Below are 24,588 nucleotides of genomic sequence, written 5' to 3' on the forward strand. Positions count from 1 at the left end.
AGGGGGCAATGGGGGCACGGGCAGCCCCTGGCAGGCCTCTGAAGGGCCACGGAACCTACCAACTGCACGCGTGGAGAAGGGGGGGGGGATTGTATCGTTGGTTTATTCATTCCTTTATCGTTTGTCCTGCGTTAGCAATCAGCCCTCTTGCTTGTTGGGAGATGAGAGATGTGCAACGCCAAGTCGTAAGATCCACGTCGTCATGTTGATTGTCGTATCGCGTAATTTTTTTGCTTTACACGTTGGAGGAAGCATTGGGATGGGAGTGACACTTTTGTGGAAGGTTGACCTGGTTTAGTATCGCATGCACATTTAATGTGGGTTTCGTCATCTGTATGCGGTAATTCAGAATTGATTAAAATTTGCAAAGTGAGTAAATGGGAATTTCGTGCCGTTAGATCGGGGAAGTATGGTGCTGTAACCTGCACTGCACGTTAACATTACCTATGCATATATAATGCATCGCTCCTGCATGTGAATTAACAATGGGGGTGAATAAATAAGTACAACTCTTAATAGAAATTAAGTTCAGATTTAAGACCATGCATTGTACAATTAGAGACCGGCTAATTTTTCATATATTCTACAAACGTAAATTCTGCAAAAAATGTTGGTGGATCATTCACATTTTTTTGGGGAACCACTTCCGAGCGCGTTCCATCCTTTGCCGACGTTCACAATCCATCCCGAAAGCGCTCCTCTTTTTCTAAACGCGAAAACTAAACGTCATGCGAAAACGAGATGGCTTTTGGGCTTTACCCATCCCCCAGAAACCACTCCACTCTTACTAACTCCCCCCCCCTTTCCTCAAACTCACAATGGACTTTCCCGATGATGTAATAGGTTACTGGCTGACACCCCACCCCCATTGCCCGCCCTCCTCCTCCCCCCTACTCGGAGCTCTTGAGATGAAGTCGCCCGGGCCGCTGTCATAAGCCGGAGCGTGGCGGGCCGACGTGTGTCTCTTTATGAGTTTGTGCCGAGGCAGGATTATAGAGGGGGATCTTGGCGCCGGCTGTTAGGGCCCCCCTCTTATCCTTCAACACTTGAATCGTTTGCACTGCTGAAACCGGTTCAGCTTTTTTTCTTCTATCGATCGATCTATCGCTAGCTAGCTCTCTGCGTTGTTCTAAGATTTTTTAGTAATAATAGTAATTTAAGAAACTGAAGATTTTTTTTGTACTAAAACAAAGCGAAGCACTTTTTTTCCTTCCTTCCTTTCTTCTCTCCACCCCCGTAGTGAATTTGTCACGTCGTTTTTTTTATACCGCTCTCCGATACCTTTTTTAATGTTAAGTTGCGTTATTTAATTAAAAACAAAGATGTACAACACTGGCTTGAGAATGGACGAGTCGGAGGACGAATGGGGGCTGGCGGGTCTGCCTTACTGCACCGAGCCGATATTTTACATGGAGATGGACCCCCCAGGTAAGAATGGTTTTGTGTGCTCGCTTCCCTACCCCCTACCCCCCCATTGTTCATTCAGCAGCAGCAAAGCCTCACGTTCATTCACTCCCCGTGTTTCGTAGCCTTTCGTGTGCGCCACAGCGATTCCGACTTGTTCGCTGCCTTCGTACGGTGCAGTTTGCTTCACGATCGTGGTCGTAGACCTCCTTTAATCGCTAATTCACTCTTGTGACAACGACCCACACATTACGTCTCTTCTTGTGCCTGCATATTTAGTGCGCACGTTTTTATATTCGAATGCGTGTGTCCGTGTGTGCGCATGTGTGTGTGTGGTCATGTTGCAAATGTGCAGTATATTTGTATGTGCAGTACCCTGCGTTGAAGACGCTTTTGTTAAACGGGAATGGAGACGACTTTTGCACAGCTGATCTCTCTGTGGCAGACCGTGGCCAAGCAAGATGTGGCTCGGCACTGTATTCGGGAAGACCATGACATCACTTGCAAGCAAATTGGCCTTTGGTGGTGTCGCTGTTCCAATTGCAATAGAATCTCAAAGTTATCCGCAGCTACATTTTAAAGAGATGCGTTCTAAAATAACAGTGTTATAACAAAAAAAACATGTGTTCCTGGGTAGTGAGTGTTATTTCCTAATTGCTTATGCCTCAAAAGTGCAGATAATGGATATTATTCCCCGCAAACTTTGCTTTGTGACCAGGGCAGTGATATTTTGAAATGTGCCTATTTTCAATGAGAAAACGCGGTGTGCATTTGTGTCTTTCGTGCACGTAAAGTCCTGGTCACAAAAGCAAAGTTTGTGGGGGAATAATAGCCATATTCTATACTTTTTATGCATAAGCAATTATAAAATAACACTTAGTACCCAGGAACAAGAATAGTGTTACACAGTGCAATGCACGTTACCTGCAAAAATGTGAGCTTCCAGATCGCACCGTTGCTCATCGGTGTTAACATCTTGCCTTAAAGATCGAGATAAAGGATTTCGCCCAAAATGATTAAAGTCTTAGCTTTCTCTGATAGAGATTATTTCCCTGTCGCACGCAGAAAAGTGCAAAATCTCATGTCTGGTTACCAGGTTCGAGCTAAAGCGGCTTGGGACATTTGTCCAAAGATTGCAAAGAAGAGCGCAAACTCATTAGCAAATTGGACAATGTTACTGTGCGTTGCTAGCTTGCCCTGTGTGGCTGGCTCGTATAAGTGAAACGATTTCTGTTGCTAAATTATACAGCGTATTGGTTATAATACATTTCTGAGCGAGTCGGGACAGAGCCTGATTCCCTCAGGTTCGATGGACTTAGTCCAGTTTTCAGACCGTTTTTTGTTCAGTAAAATTAAATCCATTGATATTTGCGTGACGTGCTTAGGCAATGATTTAACTGGACCAGTGAAGGTGTCTTCTTAAGACCAGGGGGGAGGGAGAGGCTTTCTCAGCTTGCGTTAATCTCTTCATAAAACTTGGCACCTGTGAATAGCCATTAAAACGACCTTTAGACCATCATAGATGACAAGAGTTTTTCGAATTCTTGATCATTCGGGTTCGATATTGAATCTTAAATATGAATGGGCACGTTCGATGGAGGATGCCCGATTATTAATATTATTACCTTCCCAATCATCACTGACAGTCGCGCTTTCCTTCCCTGGGGAGGGGGGGGGTCTTCTGCTTAGAAAAGTTCACTCTCTGTTTGGTTCGACAGGTGTTAAGTTTATTCGGACAAGGTTTTTTATTAATATGGGTTGCGCAGTGCAGTGCAACGTTGGGTGCCATTTTGCTTTGGGCTTGCTTCTGGGATAACCCCACCACCACCACCCCCCTGCCATCTCGATCCCGAATTTCCCCCCCCTCTCCCAAAAAATATAATACCACAATCTTGTATTTCTCCTCATTGATTTGATCAGGAGGGATGGATCCTGCGAGTTGTTGCGTCCATTTCTCAGACATTCCTCCTCGGCAAGGGGGATGACTTTTTATCCGTGCAAAGTAATCGTGGCGCATAGTTGTTCGGCTTAGTAAATGTGGGTCACGGTGCCCACTCACAAGGGCCTGCTCTTGCAAATCACAAAACAGGATCTTTGACATCCACTCCACGGCTCTCTCGCCCTTGGTAATGCTTTGGTAGTTTCGTTTCGAGAGAAAAGTCGTTCAGCTTTTTTTTTTGTTTCAACACTTTTGGCCCTGGATATACTTACTCGCTAAAACCTTACGAGGCCTCTACACCTTCTCGATCGAAGGGTTCATTTCTACCACTTCCAGTTTGTGAGTACGTCAACCCCCACCACGAACGGCGGATAACAAAGAATATGGGAAGGGGGGGGGCGGATTTTGGGCAAACATGGCCGAGGAACGGTTCGTGATGTGATGGCGCCACCAAGGCTTCTGGAAAATCGTGCCATCAAGCTTGTCGAGAAAGGTGGTGGTGCCATCACAATCGCAGCCCTCCCTTCTCGGCGATGGGTGTACACGGGCTCCGTCGACGTGCATGACGATATAGATTAAAGATTTGGCGTCTCGTCAATGTTGAGTGTAAAACTGCCACACTCACCTGGATTCGGTTTGCCCGCACCTGGCAATGGCGATTATTTTTAAGTGTTTAAATATTATGCGCGACCTAGAAACTGGCAAACAAAGTTCGTCACACTCTTTCAGAACGAATTACAGAGAGATGGATGTGTGTTGGGGTGGGGGGAACTCGCCATCCCCATGCTTGCCAGAGAATTATCCAATGTTCATGCAGAACTCGACTTAATACCAAATAAAAGTAGAAACGCCAGCGGTTTCTTCAACCTCTTGCCAATCCTCATGGCAAGCTGGAAGCTATCTGCCCACTTTCTTAGAATCACGGTGCAGCAGAGCAAGTAGGTGGAATCTTGGATGTCCAGAGATGATCAGATATTTCTACTGGACTGTAACCAGCCTGGGGATTTTTGTAAAAACCCAGGGACTTCCCTTGTGGGATTAGGATGCGGTGGCCTCATGTCTGTGAGAAGGCCCACGGCCGCCGCTGTATATTTTTAGCCTTTCCCATCTGCGAGCAAAGCGGCCCTCCGGAGGTTGTACAGTAGATTTTTTGTTTGTTCGTGACGCCGATAAGCCAGGCCGTTCAGAGGCGCGATAGAAATCAGATGCAGCTTTTCACAATTACCTATTTTGACAGTTAGTCGAGCAAGAAATCTGGTCGGCATTTGGCTTTAATTCTCTACACATGAAAGCCTCCGAGAGCCGGCGTGCACATCATCAGTGCGTCAGATTCCAGCGCGTTTTACCGGTGGAATTGTGAATGCCTTACAGTATGCGTTCAGCTTTAAGCCAAAATGTGTGCGCGCCGTACATTGTGTTAAGGGTATTTTCCTTCAAACTGTGTGTTCCCCTATAATGAAAGTGGGTCGGTCCATCGGCTTGTCGTGAAACAGAATTTGGACGTTGTGTGGTAAAATCGTCATTGTGTTTGACCGAGTGGATTTTTCTTTATTTAAATAAGGCTAAGCAAAGCCTTTATATAAAAGGTGTATATATGGGTATACAAACTTTAAACAATTCATTTGTGAACATTTAATTGGCTTCCATATGCACCTTTAGGCATTCGCATCTGGAAAATGTCCCTTGCGAAAGAACAAAAATCCCGTACATGCTAAGAATGGCCTTTTTGTGGCTCAGCTGTTGAAAGGTTGGTTTTAATCTTGGCACGGGCATGCTTGTTCATTGGCGTGTGCGGGCGTGATGTACCCAGCAGGTTTTCAGCACGGCCACACCGCATTTAATACCAAAGTGGAGCTTTTCGTTGTCAGATGGCTTGTACTTGTGGCAGACAGGATTACGAGTTTGTATGCGAAGAGACATACTTTGGGAGCCTTGACGAACAAAGCAGCTCGTGTAACTAGGGCCTATCGACAGCAGCAACCTCTAACTGCGGGTAAAGTTGTACAGCGCGCCCTCTTTTCAAATTAAATGTTGCATATTTTCAGCTTCATGCAGTTGGCGATGCACATCTTCCGCAAATTATTTTGTGTTAAGCTCCGTAAATACGAGCAAACTTACGGCAGCTGTCGTTTTGCGCAAAACGTATATACACATGGTTATATTATTTATTTTTAAGGCCACTCTTCCCAGTTTCACTTCCCTAGCGCGTGACTGAGCTGAGAATGGAGCTTTTATCACTCAGCACAAACTACACTCAGGCCCATGGCTACAATCCACATGTGGTTCGTTGTATACGTGCCCAGAGGGTGACCATAATTAAAAAATTCTAAGAGCAAAAAAAAGGGTCTTACAATGTTTTTTACTTTCAATTCTATTTTACTACTGCAACTAAAAGGTTGAAAGTTGGGGGGGAGGAAGGGAATTGGGGGATGGTGGAGTGGGGGGGGGTCAGGGTGAGGAAGAGGACTTGGAGCAACCGTACACCTGGCTACAATGGCTCTTTCATTAGCGTTACACCTGCACCCTCCTAGCTCCCCAGAACCTCACACCTGGTACTTCCTGGAACGTGAGGTTAAAAAAAAAAACGCCGCTTTTATTTATTTTTCCTCATTTTCTTCTGGGGGGGCCACGCCCGGTCCGCTGGGCTTAGCACGACTCCTGAGGGACTTTTCTGCAAACAGTCGGCCTTGTGTAGGATTTGTGGCCTAGCTGCTTAAGTTCGCCTTTTCGAGCCTGTGTGGTATGTGGAATCGTTCTGCAGCCATCTCCTGGCATAGAGTAAAATTCCCACGCTTGATCCTGCTGGATTTATTTATTGCGAATGTGCCTGGCTGCTTTTAATTACAGCTTTAATTATCTTTTTTTTTGTGACTTGAGGTAAAATAATATTGACATATTTCGGCTACAGCCAAAGCCTTGTTTTATTGAGCGCTGTGTCCGACTTAAGGTGCGTGTGGTCACATGCCTCTGCAGGGTCATTGGGAATGACGTCTCATTGAGGTTGTGCACATTTAGGGAAAAGTTTCTCCTCTAATGTCAATACGTTGGAGCAACCGGTTGACACATTTCCTGCCGTACGATTGAGTTTCAGCATTCGGCGATACCGTTGCACTTTCGGAATTGCTGCCCAGAGGCCTTCACGTCGAAAACAGTGCGTTTCTTTATTTTATCACGAAAGTCTGTGTCCTCATTAACCTTTGAGCCTCACGGTGGTTCAGGATTCCAACAATTAATGTATTGGTTAATTTGAGGAATGGGTTACTGGTGCTATGTGGACATGCCCAGGATGTGTAGGGGATGTCTCATCTGCCATTTAGTAAATCTTCACAGAATTGGCGAAATGTTGGCTGGTCCATGGCACGCAGTTGTGATTTACAAACTGTTACGGCACTTGTGTGTAAAACCGCAGTGTTTTGCTTGCAAAAACTTGTCTCTATCGATGTTACATTTCTCAAACTTCCCGTCATTTCAAGTGTTTGGTTCATCTCGGTTCTCATGTGCGGTGGTGTCGTATTGCACATTAGTCCGATGAGTTGCATTGTATGTAGAAATTAATGAGGGATTTGTCTAAGATGTTTGTTCTCAGCATTTTACATTTCTTCCCCAGAACTTACATTGCACAAAATGAATGTTCCAACGGCAGCACCCACAGAACAAAGCAAAACAAGAAAACAAAAGTTTTTTGAAGCGGTGAACAACTAATCTCGTTACATTTTTACGTTAACAAAGCAAGCCACGTGTGGCGATCACTTGCCTGCAGTGAAAATCTGCGAGTTTACGGCCCAGGGCATTGGAATCGTTGAGCCCAGTGGGTGATTAGAGAGCCGAACCATCTCGATAGCAGCCTTTGTCATTGCCCAGCACTCGCCCACTTTTCCTCTTGGAACCAGGATTCTAAAGTAAAACTATGGCGGCTAACGGCTGGAAGGAAGTTGCTGTGGGGGAGGGGCAGCCGGTAGCGCACAAATGGGGCAGCGCTTCGTTTACAGGGCCACTGGTAGCATATCCAGGGATCGTTAAACAAAGGGGCACACGCAGGGGATGCACACACACGGGAAGGCAAATGCTTCTTATGGGCAAAGAGGGGGGGGGGCAGTGGTGGCGAGGGAGGGGAGTGCACGGCATTGCTCAACTCACAGGAGGCCCCATTAACGAAGACGTAATTTTAGCTGCTGCTGCTGCTGCTGCTTGTCTGGCCAATGCGCGAGCACTCCTCTAGTGCCTCTCCGACAACCCCAGACACGTCACCGGTGGCCTCAGTCCCTAGGATTTACCTCCGGGTGGAGCCGTCGTTTGAACTTTTAATCTCCTGCCACTTCCTCTTGAAGAGGAGCTCCTCCCCACCCAAGTTAATCGAGTGGAATGAATGTTAGCCGCCTTTCGTCGCTAGACGTGGCAATGGCCTGCTGCACTTAGTCCTTGGCCTACATTGTCATTCCCCCCCATTTCTTGTGAGTTCCAGTGAGGCCACTTTAATATAACTTCACCCTGAGACAGAATTTGCTGCCTTCAAATTACTTTGTTTGGTGCCCCTCTTTGAGTAATTTCACAAGTCATGCTCGAATTGCTAATATGTGAAATTACAAAATGCAGGACACATTTGGCCTTAACTTCTGTGGAGACATCAGTAAACCACACATTACTTTTTAGAACAGATGTGGTGTGCTACCTGAATACCTTTTAACTATGAAGACACGTAACAAACTTGGAACCAGTTGCAGTGATCATTTCTTCGTGCGTTTGGGTCATGTGCGTGCTGCTGAGCAGTTGGGTATTAATGTGGCAAAAGCCCTGGACCGTTATTTATTATGGTGTGCGGATGAGGGAGGAGAAATGGGGGCAGTGGGTGCACGAAAAAAAAGCTGATGGCAGCACGTAGACATTGCGCAAGTCCATCGCGTGACAAATTACAATAATAAATAAATAAATCCCGCTCAGCTGGTGCCAGGAACCACAGGCTTAGTGAGTCAGTGGCCTGAAAAAGATTCTTCAGTGGAAAGAAAGAGGCGGGGATGTAAAAAAAATCACTCGTGTGCTTCGTTGAATGGGGGCTCTGTGAGCGCTTTGGCTGAGTAACGGGCGCAGTGCAAGGTGGAGTGTGTAGCGAGGCGCAGTGAGAACTAAGCTCGGGTGCGCTTCGCTTTCAACGTTACCACGAGAATCTCTGGCCTGGGAAGTGCGGTGTTCAAGGCCAGGCAAAGTGAAACGAATGATGAATTGGAATGAATTAACGAGTGAACGACCAATCGAGCAAATGAACATCCAGTGAATGGACGGATGAAATGCAATGCAAACTCGCAAGAGTTTGGTTTGAGAAAGGTCATCATACAAATATTTTGTTTCTATACTTAACCTTACTAAAAAAAGGAAGTGGCTCGTGGCCAGATTACATAATAATGGGAAAATGTACAAACTGTACCACACGCAGAATTGTTAATCACTTAGCAAAGCTGTACATGGAGTTTTGTAAATTTCGGCGGCGGCTTGGCCACATTCGCGCACCGCCCTTGTGCAGACTTCGCCCTTTTTGCCCTTTTTTCCCTTCTCTTCGCTGCCGAACGTGAATTAATGAAATAAGCGAGACGACCGGCGGAGGAGAACCACGTGTTCCGGCGTAACGAAAGCCAGCGGGTCAGGCAGGGGGATCCGTCGCAAGCCAAGAGGCGCGCTTGGACGCCATGCCAAAACTTTTGAGCTCTGTTGAGAAAGAGGCGTCTTTTGTGCAACTGGTTCATGGGTGGAGAGTCCTCCCCCCCCCAACCACCCCTCCACCCATTTCTTTCCGCCCTTCTTTGTCCAGTTCCGTACCCAGTACTGTATGTAAAATGAGAAAGTTTATGAAATCCCCCCCACCCACCTCAGTCCACCTGGCAGAACAAATGGATACGTCCAAGTTAGTCGATCAGCGGGATGTGTGCGGTAGGTTAAAATGTGGGTACTCTCACAGCTTCTTCCAAGACATCTGGCCTGCTTAAAAGAGTAAGCCAAATACCCTCCAGAGGGGGCTTCGTGGAGCTATTGGAGATCGTTCTGCCAGCAGCAGCGTGAGCAAGCATTTTCTGGGCTGTTGCCTTTTATCGTACGCACATGCGCATGTGCGTGCAACAAAGTATATCTTTGAATAATCGTTCTAGACACATGATGGCAAGTTGCGTGCAAACTGTTGTTTCCTTCTCCAAATTCACTCAATGCTACATGTTGTTGGCAACTGGTGAGGTCTTTCTTTTTGCGTTGTGGCCATTGAATAAAGAGTGGGCAGATTAAAGTTTCCGAGACGTTACAGCGATTTACGGCAGCCCATGTGCCCTGGGTCTCGCTCCAATACCAGACCAACCTAATTAACCATTTCATTATGGTTTCGTTTTGAGGAATTTTTGGTGCAATATCCATTAAGGGACACTCAGCGGTTTCAGCGTAATTGAAAGCTGGCCTGCAAGCCTGTGCGACATCCTGCAGTGCAAACGAGAAGAAGCGAGTCCCAGTGCTCAACCGTTACTCAGGGCAGGTATAATTGGATGGGTAAATCAAATGGCAAGTCTCAACCGCACCTGCATAAGGCCGCAGTCGTGAAGCCTCAACTCAGCTTGACCCCTAGCCAAGCTTCTATCTTCATTCCCCCCTTTCCTTTTGGCTAAACTTAAGTCTGTTAAAGTTTCCATAAAGTGGAGCCAAAATAAAAAAAAAGTTAGATGTTGGGGGGGGGGAGTGGTGGGGTCTGAAAGGAAAATGAGACTTTTTTTTCAGTCCAACTCCCGACCGATGGTTTTGATACAAAGCAGACAGGCCAGGATATGTGAAAAAGATGCGCATCTCAAAGACTGGTACCGAGTGGAATGAAATGCTTTGCCGTACAATGAAACGCTATGGTGGACCTTACGACAAAAAGTGTTTTCGCGTGATGCTTGTTATAAAAAAAAAGTGCGTTTAAGCATGGCTTGTCCTGTATTCCCACAGCTGGTGAATACCGCTAATGGGATTGGGTGGCAGCCTATGTTCGCATAAAAGTGGCCAAAACATTTTGCCTATCACGAGAAACTAGAGGTGTATTCTGACCAGTTCATGTAGCATATGACAAGACCAACAACTAACCATTTTACTCCACTTTGTGTGACCTCCAATCGGTGTTCTTTCCAAAATGTTTTGTGCCCACACCACCAACTCTTTCTGCAACATAACATTTGTATCAATGTTTTCCTGTTGATTAACGTACTGCGTGCTTGGTCTCTGCTTATTTCGCACACAGCGCTCCCTCCGAAGCCGCCAAAGACTCCAGCACCGTTGCCAAACAGCAACGGCATCAAGGAGACGAGCAGCACTTTGCTACAGGACGCCGAGTGGTACTGGGGCGACATCTCCAGGTGAGCATCTTCGCACCCGCATCACTCCGCTCCCCCCCTGCCGCCTCCATCACACTCGCCGGCCATACTACACCACCACACACTGGTGTTCATACACCAGTGTGTGGTGGTGGTGTTTATACACCACGCCACCTACAGTTATGTGTCCTCAAAAAGGTAAAAAAAAATATGCCACTGAAAAGCTAATACTAGAACATGGAATCCAGTGGTACAATACTGTACAGTCCTCAACTGGGACTGCGTTGCGTGTGAAGTTTCCACGCGGCATGAAGACACAGCCTCCAAGTCCCGATTGCTTTGCATGCTGTTCAGTTGTCTAGCTTTTTATTTTGATTCTCCATTTTACAAAATTAGCTCGACTGTTAAGCATCCCCTATTTCTGCGACATTTTGGGGACACAGTGTTCTACCACAATTTCCCCATTCTCCCCACCAATGTCTGCGCAGTACCTTCACAGCATCCATTCCCTGTTAAAAAGAAGATTGCAAGTGCAGATAAAAATCGGGTTTTTTTCAAGCCAGATTTTAAAGTTATGTTTTCTTCCCCCGCTGAAATTATCATCGGTGTTTAACCGAGAAGACGTTTGGAGTTTTTCTTAGCATTTAGCAAAATAGATTACTCTCTTTCGATTTAAAGCTTTCGTGACTGCAGGGATTCATCTTCTTGGTTCTTTCGGTAAAGTCACGTGACTTTACCGAAAGAACCAAGAAGAAAATTACTCTCTGTAGTAGTTGCACAATACCAAAAGTGTCCCGACATCGTTACATGCCGACACGGTGCAGTAGCTGTTATGCAAAGGTTTGGGGAAATAAAAGTTTCTCCCATCACCCGCAAATAAAAGGTTTTCTGGTTTACACATGCTTAGCATTCTCAATTGAGACAAGAAGCCAGTACGTTTCATCTACCATGTTGCCCTGGGCTTTGAGTGACTTGTCGTTTGTAATGACAATAGTGGACACCATCATATGACAACACTGAGCAAGTGGAAAATCTTGATGGCACAATAAGCAAATCCTTGATTAAGAAACAATTACTGCGTCACTTCATTGCAACCGCTTACTTATGCGTCTAAACGCTTAAAGGAAAATAGTTTTGAAACTAACTGTGCTTTATCCTTTTTTGTATTCGACGTGCGTGTTTTAAAAAAGAGATGTGGGCTGAAATTACTTTTAGCGCAGTTGTTTTTTCGCTCTGTGCTTCTTGCACTGCCACCAGCGCAGTCCTGTCAAGTTTTATTTCAGAGGAAGTTCATTGGCTCCTTTTTTTCAAGTCAATGATCGAGTTTAAAACAGAACTCCAGGCTCAGCGACTGTGAAAACGAATGAACGGTTTTCATGGTAAATGAATAATACGCGGAACGCAAACGTACAGTTACTTTTTGATTGTAGCTTGTTGGCAAAAATTAACTACTTTGTTTATGTGACAAATTAATGATAAAAGGTCAGTGGGAAGAGTGGTGGTGCAGTGATTAGCACAATGCACTATGAACCCAGTTTTGATCCATAACATCATTGGCAAGCGATATCTGAGCCAGTCCTGGTCCTCCCCTTCACCACCCTGCACTGAGCAGCGTGGTGAAGAATGGCCTAACAACCCCCATGAATGACCATAGGGAGACATTCATGTGGTAGTTGATTGGCAAGACGCTGCCATCCGTTATTATTGTAACAGCATGCTAATTTGTAGTCTAAAAGCATCCTAACTGATATTACAGTATCATTATTATAAGAGTTTTATTATCATTATTGATTTGTTTGACTACAAGAGCGTTTAAAGTACTTTTTGACTGCATTGAGTGCAATTCACCCCGCGCTCTTGCTGGGTCAAAGGTCGGCCGATCGATGCGATTGCCGCATGCTAACGAGCCCATCTCCCCCCCCCCTCCCGATCGTAGTGCAGACGTGCAGCACTTGCCCTTTTTGTGCCATGCTCCTGCAGCCAAGGAGAACGAACCAGACGTGCTAACTGTCCCCTTTCGCTCACCTCTTGACTATAGCTCTTTTTACCCTTGGCCACGCGTCCCTCTCAAAATTCCTTCCCTTAGGCTGACGTGTGATTTGGTCCCGTGACGATTTGCGCCATGAAACCTACCTCTAGCCACTGCTGGATGGAAGGCCTCCTCCCTAAGCCGTTGCCAAACCTCGTGGTCTCGTGATGCAACAATCCATAAAGCTTATACACGTGAGCCGATTTCATCGCAACATCTCTGCAGTGAACTGCTGATCGTGATAGTGATGATGAAGACTTACCTCAAATACAGACATCTTCTCACCCCTATGTTTCGGCTGTAATTTGTGTGTGTTGTGAAAAGGGTAAAAATTATCTGAACATTTTGTAACTTGTTCCAAAAAAAACAGCTTTGGATGCGTCGGTGCCAAAGTTCGCTTATCATTTACAAACTTCGCCTCCCACTGTGTCCAATCTTATTCCCATCATATTTCCGCAAGTAACCATGTGTGTGTGCCGGTCCCTACGGTGAATGTAATCTTTGTCTTTTTTCTTCCCTTCGCGTGTCCGTGTCATGCGTGACACCCGCAGGGAGGAGGTGAACGAGAAACTGCGGAACACTCCCGATGGCACTTACCTGGTGCGAGATGCCTCCACCAAAATGCAGGGCGACTACACGCTAACGCTCAGGTACACTTCAGCACCGCGCCACAGTCACACCGTAAACATCACCCCCATCAGCCTAACTCCCAGGAGGGCCCTGCCTTGTACAGATCCCAACCACAACCACCACCCTAACTAATGCACAGGTCTCTGTCTGTTGCATCAAACAGCTTGAGTGACGTTTTCCTTTCAGTTTCCTCCCAATGTCCTCTGTGCTTTTGGTGTTTAATTTTCTCCAAGTCCGCTAACGGGCAGCCAAACATGTCCATGCGCAGCCCTTTTGTCAGTTTTCTGCTGGATGAGAGCTTTCCCGCGGTGCGCCAGTTGTAATTTGACCGTACTCGTCAACACGGAATGCGCCCAATCTCCAAAGCTAAAGCCAGGTTGTGCCTAGATAAAATACTTGGATGAGTGACCCCCATTCATTAAACTACAGGCTGTTGCAGGACTACGTTGTGGGCAACGGGGAGGTCATTGTAGCAAAATACATTGTTGCGCGGTACTATCCTCCTATGTCTGTGCTCCCTCCACACCTTTACCAACCCAAAATTTGGCTCCTAACACTTTGCCCGAATTTCAATGCGATTGCGCACCCATCCTGAATAAAAGCGTGCCTTTCCCTCGTTCTCGTTTACCAGTTTTCTATGAGCTTAATCCTAGCTAACTGACCTTTACCCCCTAACCTCTAACCCTTGAAGTCTCCCCTCATTCCCGTCCTGCATTGCTCCGCGCCGTGACCGTGCTCTTCCTCTGTGCGCTTTTCGTCCTCGCGCTTGTGCCTCGGTTTCCTTTGCGGCAGTTACCCAGCATATATCTTGAGGCACCTTCCATCGGGCAATAATTTCACACAGTGCAGAAATTAACTCGGTGTCCTGTAGGCAATTGGGGTATTGTATCGGTGCCTTTTGTCGCACGCAAGAAAGTCAACCGCAACGCTTGCTGTTGGAGCCCTGCGGCTTTCCCCCGCTTTAACCTTTAATTAGTTTTTTTTTTAAACGCTTAGGCTCTCACCTGGCAGATGCTCCAGTAATATCTCAAGCATTGTCTCTACGCCGCTCTGGTTATTGTGTTCCAATATTTATTTAATTCTCTGTTTCGTCACCCCCGGGGCCAAAGAAACCTTCCAGATGTTGGAAAAGGGGATTGGAGCTGTTGCAGGAGATGAAAGCAGCGAGAGCAGTCGGCGGCGGGTTTGGGGAGGAGGTGACGAGAGGTGCAGGGCAGACAAGGAGCTTTGTGGCAGTGCCAGCGTGGAGTTAACCTGTGGGAAGATGGCCCCGGGGCTGGCAGATGCTTTGCAGACACTTTGCTGGTGGCTCAACAACGCCCTGGCGTCCAAACTAGTTTGCGTGCGAGCGCCCTCGCCACGTTTGCAACAAAATTAGTTTAGGAGTGGAGCAGGTTTCCTCGGGCGATGCCACGCCATATCTGCTCCAGAGGAAACATCTGCACAATGTTGATGGGGTTCAAAATGGAGAAACTCTGTGCCACGTGTGATGTCACCATGCTGACGTGGATGCGCTTCAACTTGCGAGTGTGTGTGTCTGTCTGTGCTTGTCTGTGTGTGTCTGTGGGTGGAGCAGTAGCGTAGCGGTTATCACGCTGCTGCGCTACGAACCTGGTGGCTTGAGTTTTATTCCTGGCTACTGCTCGCAACAGTGAAAAATATCTGAACCATTCCTGGGCTTCCCCTAGGTCAACTGAACCTTAAATGAGTAGCTGTTGCAGTGTGTAAACATCGCCACTGGTGAGACGGAAGGCGGGCCCAGGGTGAGCTTGGTCACACTACCCCCTCGTGCGCTACGTCGTCCTAAGTAGGGGCTCACTGACAGCTCTTGCCCCAACGGCTTGTTAAGACTATATGGGGGATCTTTGTGTGCGTGTGTCTGTGCTTGTTTGCATCTGTATGTGTGCACTTTGATTAGAAACCGGTTGGTTAATAGTACTTGACACAGGAGCCACGATGAAATGAGGCCAGGATCATCTTACAAATTAAAGCCATCACAATATACGGTCTCGGTGATGCATGCGTTCGTGTTCCAGTCGCTTTTATCACAGCCGTTTCTCCAAAAACTGAAGAAAAAAAACCTGAAAGCAAATACCGTTTTGATACTTTGACCATTCTATTTTTAGTTTTCACCAATGCTCTTTGTGTGTATATATATAGAAACGCCTTCTAATTGAGGCCTGTCAGCCCGAATGTTTACCCTCTTGTATTTGGTTACCTATCCAAGAGACTTATCGTGCGATTGTGTTGGTGGCACTGTGCACACACGCGCAATGTGCAATGGTCACGTGTACACACGTGACCATTGCACATTCTCATTCAAGTCATCATTTAAACATATATACATAAAGGGCCCATTATCTATGCATCGTGAGCACATGTTACAATGCCTATTCCATATACTTAATAGCGTGACCATGGAAACAAACGTGTAAGCACATCTCTGGATTTGAACCATAATCAGTGAAATGGGTCTCGTGATTGGCCCAACAAAAGTTGTATGCAATGTGCTCAGATATCAGCCCATGAGTCTTCTTCTTAAGAAATCGCCATGAACTCTCTGGCCGGTTTTACGCACTGCCATTCCGTCTTACTGGTGAAACACTTGCATTATGTTCCTTAATAGTTCACAAAACAACCTAAAGCAGGAATCTCCTGAAATAAGAGCTTTAAGACTGAGGTTAACAAAACGTGTGATTAAAATTATTACATCTCGGAATATTATGCACATGATCACAACTGTTTTTACTCTACTCTCGCACTCGTCGCATGTTAAAACGGTGCGGTCTCTTTTAACGTTTTTTGTCCTGTCTTCTCCGCTATCTCTCCGACCTCCCTTTTTAAACTTCACAGAAAGGGCGGCAACAATAAGCTAATCAAAATATTTCACCGCGACTCCAAGTACGGCTTCTCGGAGCCGCTCACGTTCAACTCCGTTGTGGAGCTCATCACCCACTACAGGCACGAGTCGCTGGCGCAGTACAACCCCAAGCTCGACGTGAAGCTGCAATACCCGGTCTCCAAGTCACAGCAGGTGCCAGACACATGGCCACATGCACAACAACAACCGCCACCAAGTGGCAGTGGCACGCGTCACCACGGTGCTTATGACAGGCTAGGTGCACCTCGAGGTCACATGAACTGTCGAACGCTCGCTGGCAGGAGCTCACTGGACACACCCAGGTGCCATGTCTTGACTGACCGAGATGACTGGCAGATGCAACACCTTTGCTCCCCACTGTGCCAATTACCGCGAAGGGGACTGAGGCACATTCACACATACACACACACACGTATGCAAGCAAACAAAAACGCCCGCACACACCAACTATTTTTTACCTCGTAGAATTATGATATTACCTTCAGAGTCAGAATATAGAATACATATATGAAGTCATACATGCTTAGCATGCAGAAATATACACACTCCTCATCACTCTTTTATCGTTAATACCGTGATTACTGTTCCCGTAAACTTCAGTTAAACTGATTCCTCTACCCATTTTGAGGACTGCCTACCAGACTGACTTTCACTCTTAACCATACTGCGTGACATCATCACACTTGCAGGTCAAAATACTTGGCTTACTGCTTATCCCTCGCACTGATCGACTTTGGAGTTCCGTCCCATTGTGTTTTTAAAGGTCTTGGAACCTTTCATACTTCATGTAATATGTTAACTCTTTTTTGTTCCAACTCTTTAACATTGCTGGGGTTTTTTTGCCGTTTGACGTTTTGGGCCTTTGGTATTGTAGTAGTCAGCAATTTTATTTCTTTTCAAACCCAGTGTAATGACTCCACAGTCTTATTTATGCACCTCTACGACACCGTCACAAAGCCCAGAATGTAGTCATAAGGTGGAAGGGTCGTAAGACAATTTTTATTTAGTTATTCTTGCGAGCTCTTCAAATCTACTACATTGCTGCCGGTCATAATCCACCCGGTCTGCACGGACGGTGCATTATGAGAAGAGCTTTCGTGCCCACGCATGCGCCAAGACTCGCGCTCGCACCGCCGTGGCACGAGCAATAAGAATCCTTGCGCTCCCACACTCCCGCGCGTGCAAACCGCAGTTGAGACGTGACTTCCCCTTTGTCAAACAAGCCGCACCAGAGCAGAGTTTCCTGCTGACCTCGGCCCCCCAGTGCACGCGTAGGCCCCGTGCGTAGAGCGATGGGAAGTCCGTCAGAGCTCGTCCTGCGCAGCAGCAGCAGCGCATTGCTTCCGCCCACAAGAGGAGAGGTGGCTCAACCGTGGCGTCATTTCCGACCGCTGCGAGAGTCAGCGACCGGTGGTTTAAATGGTCTGCGAGCGTGTTGTTGCAATTGTGGTACGTAATGAATTGAGAAACTGAACTTGACGTTTGTTGCGGTCTGTTTGTGTTGGGCACGTGACTACAGGACCAGGTGGTAAAGGAGGACAACATAGATGCGGTTGGCAAGAAGCTCCAGGAGCTGCACAAAGACTACCAGGACAAAAGCCACGATTACGACAAGCTCTACGAGGAGTACACTCGCACGTCACAGGTACGCGGCGCCGGTCCGCACAGCCACCTGCGCACGCCATACATTTAAGCAACGTTCCCGTGTGGCCCAACAGTTCAAGCCGAGTCAGACAAGGGCAAGCACAGACCTGCGTCACATGCCGATGGTGGCTGATGTGCATTTCCGAGACTCAAATGTGGGACGACGGGATTGTAGTACACTATGGCAACCCCCTGCACACCGCCACTCGCGTGTGCACGTGTTCACGTACACACGGTCACATAGCAATACCCCCAGCCATTCGCCACTCGGTGACGGTGACGTCACTACGGCGCCTGTGCCAGGCCAGGTGCACGTGAAGTGTCGAAGGCTCGCTGACAGAGTAGGCCACGGGACAGACCCAGGTGCCATGGGATGACTGGCAGATGCACCAGCTGTGGCCCCAACTGTGCCAATGGTCACACACACACGCGAGCACATACACACGCACAGAATAGTACATAGTGCACCTGTCGAACGTTCGCACAGCACACCTGTTCAACGGGCACGCAGCAGAGGTTCCCTACAGATCACCACAGCATGTAATCGTGCGCAGCACCTGGCGTGCGTACCCATATACGCCGCTGCTCTCTCGACCCTCCCGGGCTCGCCACAGTACCTGGCCAACTCGCACGACACCTGTCCAGCGCAAATAGAGAGCCCTGGATCCCAGCCCCCACACAGCATGCTTGTCTTACCCGCATTTGTTTGTTTAGTGGTCAGGCGTTTTGTGTGTGTAAATATGACGTTGGGGGGTGGAGCGGTGGCTCAGCAGTCAGGGCACTGTGCTATAGACCCGGTGACCTACATTCGATTCCCGGCCACAGCTAACATCAGTGGCTGGTGATATCTGAACTGCTACTTGGTATAGCCCTCCCCACTTCACTAACCCACACTGACCAGCATGATAATATGGTCAAATGACCAGTACTCGTTTGTGGATGTGCTTTCTTCTAGCGGTAAATTCACAAAGGGCTGTAATTTATTATATTTTTTTTATATTTATATATCCTGTGCATTCGTTTACGTTTTGCCATCGGATTTCTTACAATTCCAGTTACTGTCCAGTCAGGGAATTTCCCTGGACTACAAGCCACCTGAGCCAGTAACCCTGCACACACCCCACACTCTCCATTGCTGCTTCATGCTTTGGTGGGCGATTCGTTTAATGTTGCCCCTCTCCCCGCACACCGTTCCACAGGAGATCCAGATGAAGAGGACGGCAATCGAGGCGTTCAACGAGACGATCAAGATATTTGAGGAGCAGCGGCACACGCAGGAGCGCTACACCAAGGAGTACATAGAGCGCTTCAAGAGGGAGGGCAACGAGAAGGAGATCGAGAGGTGAGCGCCGGGGATACGGGTGGTAGGGGGGCATCCCACGCAACACAGCGTGTTTTCATTTACAGCTTGTTCCTATTGCGTGCCGTGTTCTGTTCATAAGCAGCATGTCCATATGCGGCATGACCTCTAAGACCATTGTGGAAAGCCACCCACTCACCCCCTTCTAAAAACTCTAGGTCCCCCCCCCCACGCATGTGGTTCACGGCTCGCTTACATGCGAGTATGGTTGTGTTTCTTCTTCGCAGGATCATGCTCAACTACGAGAAGCTGCAGTCTCGGCTGAGCGAGATCCGGGACAGCAAACTCCGGCTCGAGCAGGACCTCAAGAAGCAAGCGACTGAGAACCGAGAGATCGACAAGCTGATGAACAGCATCAAACCGGACCTAATCCAGCTCAGAAAGATCCGCGACCAGTACCTAATGTACGTACGCCGCTACGCCAACTCTTGCTACCTGCACGCCCGACAGTTTCGCTCAAAATAACTCAAGTGCACTGCTGCCCCCCTTACTTACCGCTGTACTTACGGGTCCGTATTTTGCCGTACAGGTGGCTCACGCACAAAGGAGTGCGGCAGAAGAAAATCAACGAGTGGCTCGGCATCAAGAACGACAACACAGAAGAGTGAGTGTCGCGCCACCCACGGCCACTCCACTGCAGGGCCCAGCGACACGCACACATGCAGACACTGCTTCGCTCCACTTGTGTGTGGCGCAGACATCCCCAGCGAATAGTCTGCATAGGTGGTTCGGGTCGGTGCCGTGAATAAGCGTCTCATTAAGGCCGACACGGTGCATGACAGGGTAAAAGGGTAGTTTGGCCAGGACCTCTGTCTTCCCATTGCTGGTGCTTTCACATAACACTAGGTACTGGTGTTAGCCACGGGATCCAAAGCAAAGTGCGTTAACCAAAACCGCTCCACCACATGAACTAGAACAACAACGGCCATTCGCCAAAAATTAGTTGTGACGTCACTCAGCGTGTTGCAACCACATGAAGTTCCAAAGCACACAGGGTAGGAAGGACCTAGGTGTTATGGGTTAACGAACAAACGTCACACATTGTACTCGAATTGTAAATGTTGTGAGTTGACCCTCCAACACACCGGTGTGCTGTACTAGTAACAAAGCTTACTAATTGGCTGTGTGGGGTGGTGGCGGGTTTAACGACACATTTCTATTTATGCGATATAACCCAAAAAACCTCTTATGGATAACATTGGTCGCGAAAGCCTACGTGTTAAGCAAACGTCGCGCACACACACATACGTGCGTGTGGATGTGACGTCGCACGTCCACTGCTAACCGAGGCCGGTTGTGTGCGCGGCCCTTTTAGCAGCCCATACTCGATCATCGACGAGGAGGAGAACCTGCCCCACCAGGATGAGAAAAGCTGGTACGTGCCCGACATCAACCGCGAGAAGGCCGAGGACATGCTCAGGGACCGAGCCAACGGCACCTTCCTGATCCGCAAGAGCAGCAAGCACGGCTTCTATGCCTGTTCCGTCGTGTGAGTGACACGCACACGCGCACAAACATACTCGCGCATTTAATACACGTAGCCCTTGGCCCCTCGATGAACCCACCAAGCCACAGATTATTGCGTTACTTTTCGTTTGTAAAAGAATACCTCAGCAAAATGTTCTTTCTCCACATGAATACACTTTTTTTTTAGTACGTCAGCTTATTGGATATCTAGACCAATGTTATCAAGCTGCGTTTGTTTAAGCAAGTTAACTGGACCAGTTTGAACCTTTTTGGTCTCGGCAGTCAGGCTTTTTAAACACATGCTGCTGGGTTACCAGATGTTATTGGAAAACGCACAGCGTATTTTTTTTATTTCTACATGCCAACATTAGCCCGGGGGTAGGTCACGCAATCTCCTCCGATATACCCCGTGCATAATCTGGAAATCCCTTACCCCAGCCATTTGTGCTGTCCAACTCCCTGCCCAGGCTCACAGATATTGCTTTTTCTCCTCTCTTTATGACTGACTGTGTCTTCTCTGTCTATAAAATATGCCCACTACTTTGTATACAGCTTCCTTGAGATGTGTGTCACCATATTATTTTATTGTTCTAAGCTACTTGCAATTGCGCCGTAATTTTTAGAGGAGGACAACAATCCTCGAGTTCGGCCCGTTGGAGGGCACAAACCAAAAAGATCGTTTGATTGTCTGAGGAGTTACCAAGCGTACACCTTGATCTCCTTTACAGAAATTATAACCTCATCGCTTATATATCCGATAATCGTTTCGTAGAGCAGAGGTTTTTTTTTGCGATAGCAGCAATGAAACCTCGTGTCACGTCGGTGATGTGCGCGTCATCCTTAACTTATACCCGTTGTGTTGTCTGTGTCTTCCGTTGCGTGTTGTCTTGTGGCGTGCTTCCCCCCACCCCCCCGGTGGCATCTCTCTCTACCGCTGGCCCACGCTTGGCCCACGCTTGGTCCTGCGCAGCGTGGACAGCGAGGTGAAGCACTGCATGATCTTCAGCACGTCCACCGGCTACGGCTTCGCCGAGCCCTACAACCTGTACGGCTCGCTGCGTGAACTCGTCCTGCACTACCAACAGACCTCGCTCGTGCAGCACAACGACTCGCTGAACGTGACGCTAGCGCACCCCGTGCACTCTCAACCCTCGCAGCAGCCTGCGGCGGTGCGCAGGTGAAAAGGTCGTGCGCTGGATTTTTTGAGGAAAAAAAAAAGAGGGTCGCGCTGACCACCGGATGATCTATTTGCCCCACGCGACGGGAGGAGACCCCCCTTCCCCGAGTAAGCCAGCGAGTGTTCTTTCCGAAATGACACGCCTGTACATAGTTTCTTTTGCTTTGTTGATAATTATTTTCATTTTTTTAGTTGTTTTTTTTTATAATCGTACAATTTTTTTTTTTTTGCACAAGCAAGCGAAACACAGAAGAAAGGCTTTGAAAGACAGGCGAAACATTTATTGGCGTTGGGAATTTTGATTCCCCTTTCGGAAGATCGCGGCTGAGAGTCGGTCGGGCTCGTTTTGTCGTGGGACCTAAAGCGACGTGTGTAAGACGCGCACCGTGATGCGAGAAAGAGAGAAAAACCGTAACGGTAACGTTAAAGCAAAACCAACGTACGCATTTCTCTCTGTCTGGAACCCTTCCCGTCGTGGTAAGCGTGCGACTTAAAACAATTGGATTGTTCCAGATGCCTTGCCTATGGTGCTACAATCCTGTCTTACAACCTGTGTCTGGGCTTTGTGAACACTCTGCAGGGTGATTAGGACTGGCACTAGCAAGTGGACAAGCAAAAGCAGGATAAAAAAAGGCAACGATATAATATCTCATGTAGCTCTTTTTATTACTAAAATAATAAAAAATTAAACTTAAAAAACGGGCCACTTGCATTATATTTTTTTCTGCGTCTCAACATCGATTCAGAGAGCACTTGTGCATCCAGTGGAGCCCAAACGGAGAAGTTTTGACTGAAACAGACGCATTTATTGTGAAATGTTTGTCTGCGATGGCGGAGATGGATGTGGAGTGTGGAGAGGGTCAGACATTTTTTCTCGGTTATAGTTTTTTGCGTCGTTATTTTTGGTTTTCTTGTAATGACAAACCTCTGACGTACTGTAGCTATGAGCAGTGTTTGAATGCTCGGTAGAATTAAACGAGAGACAAGCGCGTTTTAGACGGTACTCTGGCAGAGCTGGGTTGATAAACTCATTGTAAATATTTTTCAGATGTTCCCGTTTTTTTGTTGTGCCGACAGCTTTCGGCATACTTTTAAACCGCTTCCCCCCCCCCCCACAGACAGCCCTAAAACCCGCATGTACGTGTAAGAAGCCTGCTGCGTTTGTCGTTATGAGGACTTTTCTTTTGTCGTCGTCGTCGTTTTTTTATTGGTATATTTTTTCACATTTTTTTTTTATAAACTGATCAAGAGACGTTAGAGTAGAACTCGACAGTATTTGTTTAAAAGTTTTGCGTGTGCCAGTGCTACGGGAAAAACCCCGCGTACGCGACACGTAACTTGCTCTTCAGCTCTGAGCTCGGTGCTAGATTCGCTAGCCTTAAATACTCATCTAGTGTGCAATGACTGAGTGCGATCGTTTTTTTTAGTCTTGGTTCGTGTTCACGTTTTGGAGGAGCTCTAGGGACGTTTAAAAGACCGAACTTTAACTCTTTGCGTTAGGGGGGGGGGAGGTTTGGCCATTGTGTATATTTTTTTTTCCCTGCCAAACTCTAACTTCAAGCAAAACATTTCAAGTTATGATTGAGTTCTAGTTGAAATGTGACTTTTGCAGGAAGTTAAGTGGTGCTTACCTTGGCTCTTAGGTATTTTCGTATGTTGATGTTTTTTTTTATTTGTTGTCATTGTTTATTTTGTTCAATTCCAAAACTCCTTCAATGGCCATTCTCAGCCTTAAAGATAAGGAGTCTTGGAACAGTGAAGTTGAACCATATCACTTTAACCTTTAATACGTTAACCTTTGCTTTATTTTTTTTTGTTATTAGTGCACTCTTCTCTGTTCTGGTGCGTCTGTTGATTTTGAGAAAAAGAAATAATAATATAAGGTAAAAACAGAAATCTAAAAAGAGATGAACTTGTGGCAGCGATGATGACAACGGCGGAGGAGATGATCAGAACAACAAAAGTGAAAGTGTTAGCCGCGACTTTGCGACTTCCTGGATGCCGTGCATCACCCCAAAAAGAAAAACGGCACCCGCTTTAGCAAACGGGCCCCCGTAGCCACTCGGCCACACAGAACCTGTTCCAAAGACATGAAGGATCTGCTTGCTATAGCACCCAGCGCTTACAAAAAAGGATCACTGGTGCACAGCCATTGGCAAGGTGATTTATGGCAAAGGATAAAAGAAGACGGCGATTTTAATATTGATACTTGCACAGGTGACATCGGCACAGAGAGAGAGAGGGTGCGAGGGAAAGAGATTGGGTTGGGGTGGGAGGGAAGTCGGGAGGGGGGGGTGGGTGTTAGGGAGTAGCGAGGGTGTGCGGAGGTGGGATGGGAGGGAGCAGGGGATGGGTCGTGCAGTTGTACATCGTGTTCACAGCAACTGTTAAACTGGCACCAGGCACATGGCACACGCGCACGCACACACGTGCACGCACTCACGCGCACGCACTCACGGACCCAACGCTTTGAATGTGTTCTGTCTCCCACTGCGAGGCAGGCGAAAAATCTGGAATGTACCTTGGGGGGGGGGATGATTAAAGACTTTTTCTGTTTTTTTTATTTGTTTAATATAAGATTTGTAAAAAATTAAAATATAAAAAAAATCCTAAAAAAAAGAAACAAAAAAGTTAAAAACAAAAAGCAGAGCATTATGGGGCAATCAGAAATATAAGATATTAGCAATACTGTGACTTTGCATGAACGCTCTTGCATCTATTCATTTTTTTTGTATTGTAGC

At 47.2% G+C, this 24,588-nt stretch overlaps 1 protein-coding gene across 5 annotated transcripts in view; it reads left to right on the forward strand.

Annotated features, from left to right (window-relative positions):
• The window catches only part of LOC144941106 (phosphatidylinositol 3-kinase regulatory subunit gamma-like), a 146,951-nt gene extending 122,843 nt beyond the window's left edge, over nucleotides 1–24,108 (forward strand). For 2 of the 5 annotated variants that reach the window (XM_078867593.1, XM_078867592.1), the window contains exons 8-16: nucleotides 10,587–10,701; nucleotides 13,240–13,338; nucleotides 16,172–16,352; nucleotides 17,719–17,844; nucleotides 19,043–19,185; nucleotides 19,431–19,607; nucleotides 19,733–19,807; nucleotides 20,519–20,692; nucleotides 21,641–24,108. In XM_078867593.1, the coding sequence (XP_078723719.1) occupies nucleotides 10,587–10,701; nucleotides 13,240–13,338; nucleotides 16,172–16,352; nucleotides 17,719–17,844; nucleotides 19,043–19,185; nucleotides 19,431–19,607; nucleotides 19,733–19,807; nucleotides 20,519–20,692; nucleotides 21,641–21,851 (1,301 nt within the window). In that variant the 3' untranslated portion in view covers nucleotides 21,852–24,108. Of the gene's footprint in view, nucleotides 1–893; nucleotides 1,429–10,586; nucleotides 10,702–13,239; nucleotides 13,339–16,171; nucleotides 16,353–17,718; nucleotides 17,845–19,042; nucleotides 19,186–19,430; nucleotides 19,608–19,732; nucleotides 19,808–20,518; nucleotides 20,693–21,640 lie in introns of those variants that run through there. The other 3 variants (XM_078867596.1, XM_078867595.1, XM_078867594.1) reach the window with 3 other exon arrangements.
• Nucleotides 24,109–24,588: the final 480 nt, after the last annotated feature.

The sequence above is a fragment of the Lampetra fluviatilis genome, chromosome 24, assembly GCF_964198595.1.
Source record: "Lampetra fluviatilis chromosome 24, kcLamFluv1.1, whole genome shotgun sequence".
Taxonomy (NCBI): domain Eukaryota; kingdom Metazoa; phylum Chordata; class Hyperoartia; order Petromyzontiformes; family Petromyzontidae; genus Lampetra; species Lampetra fluviatilis.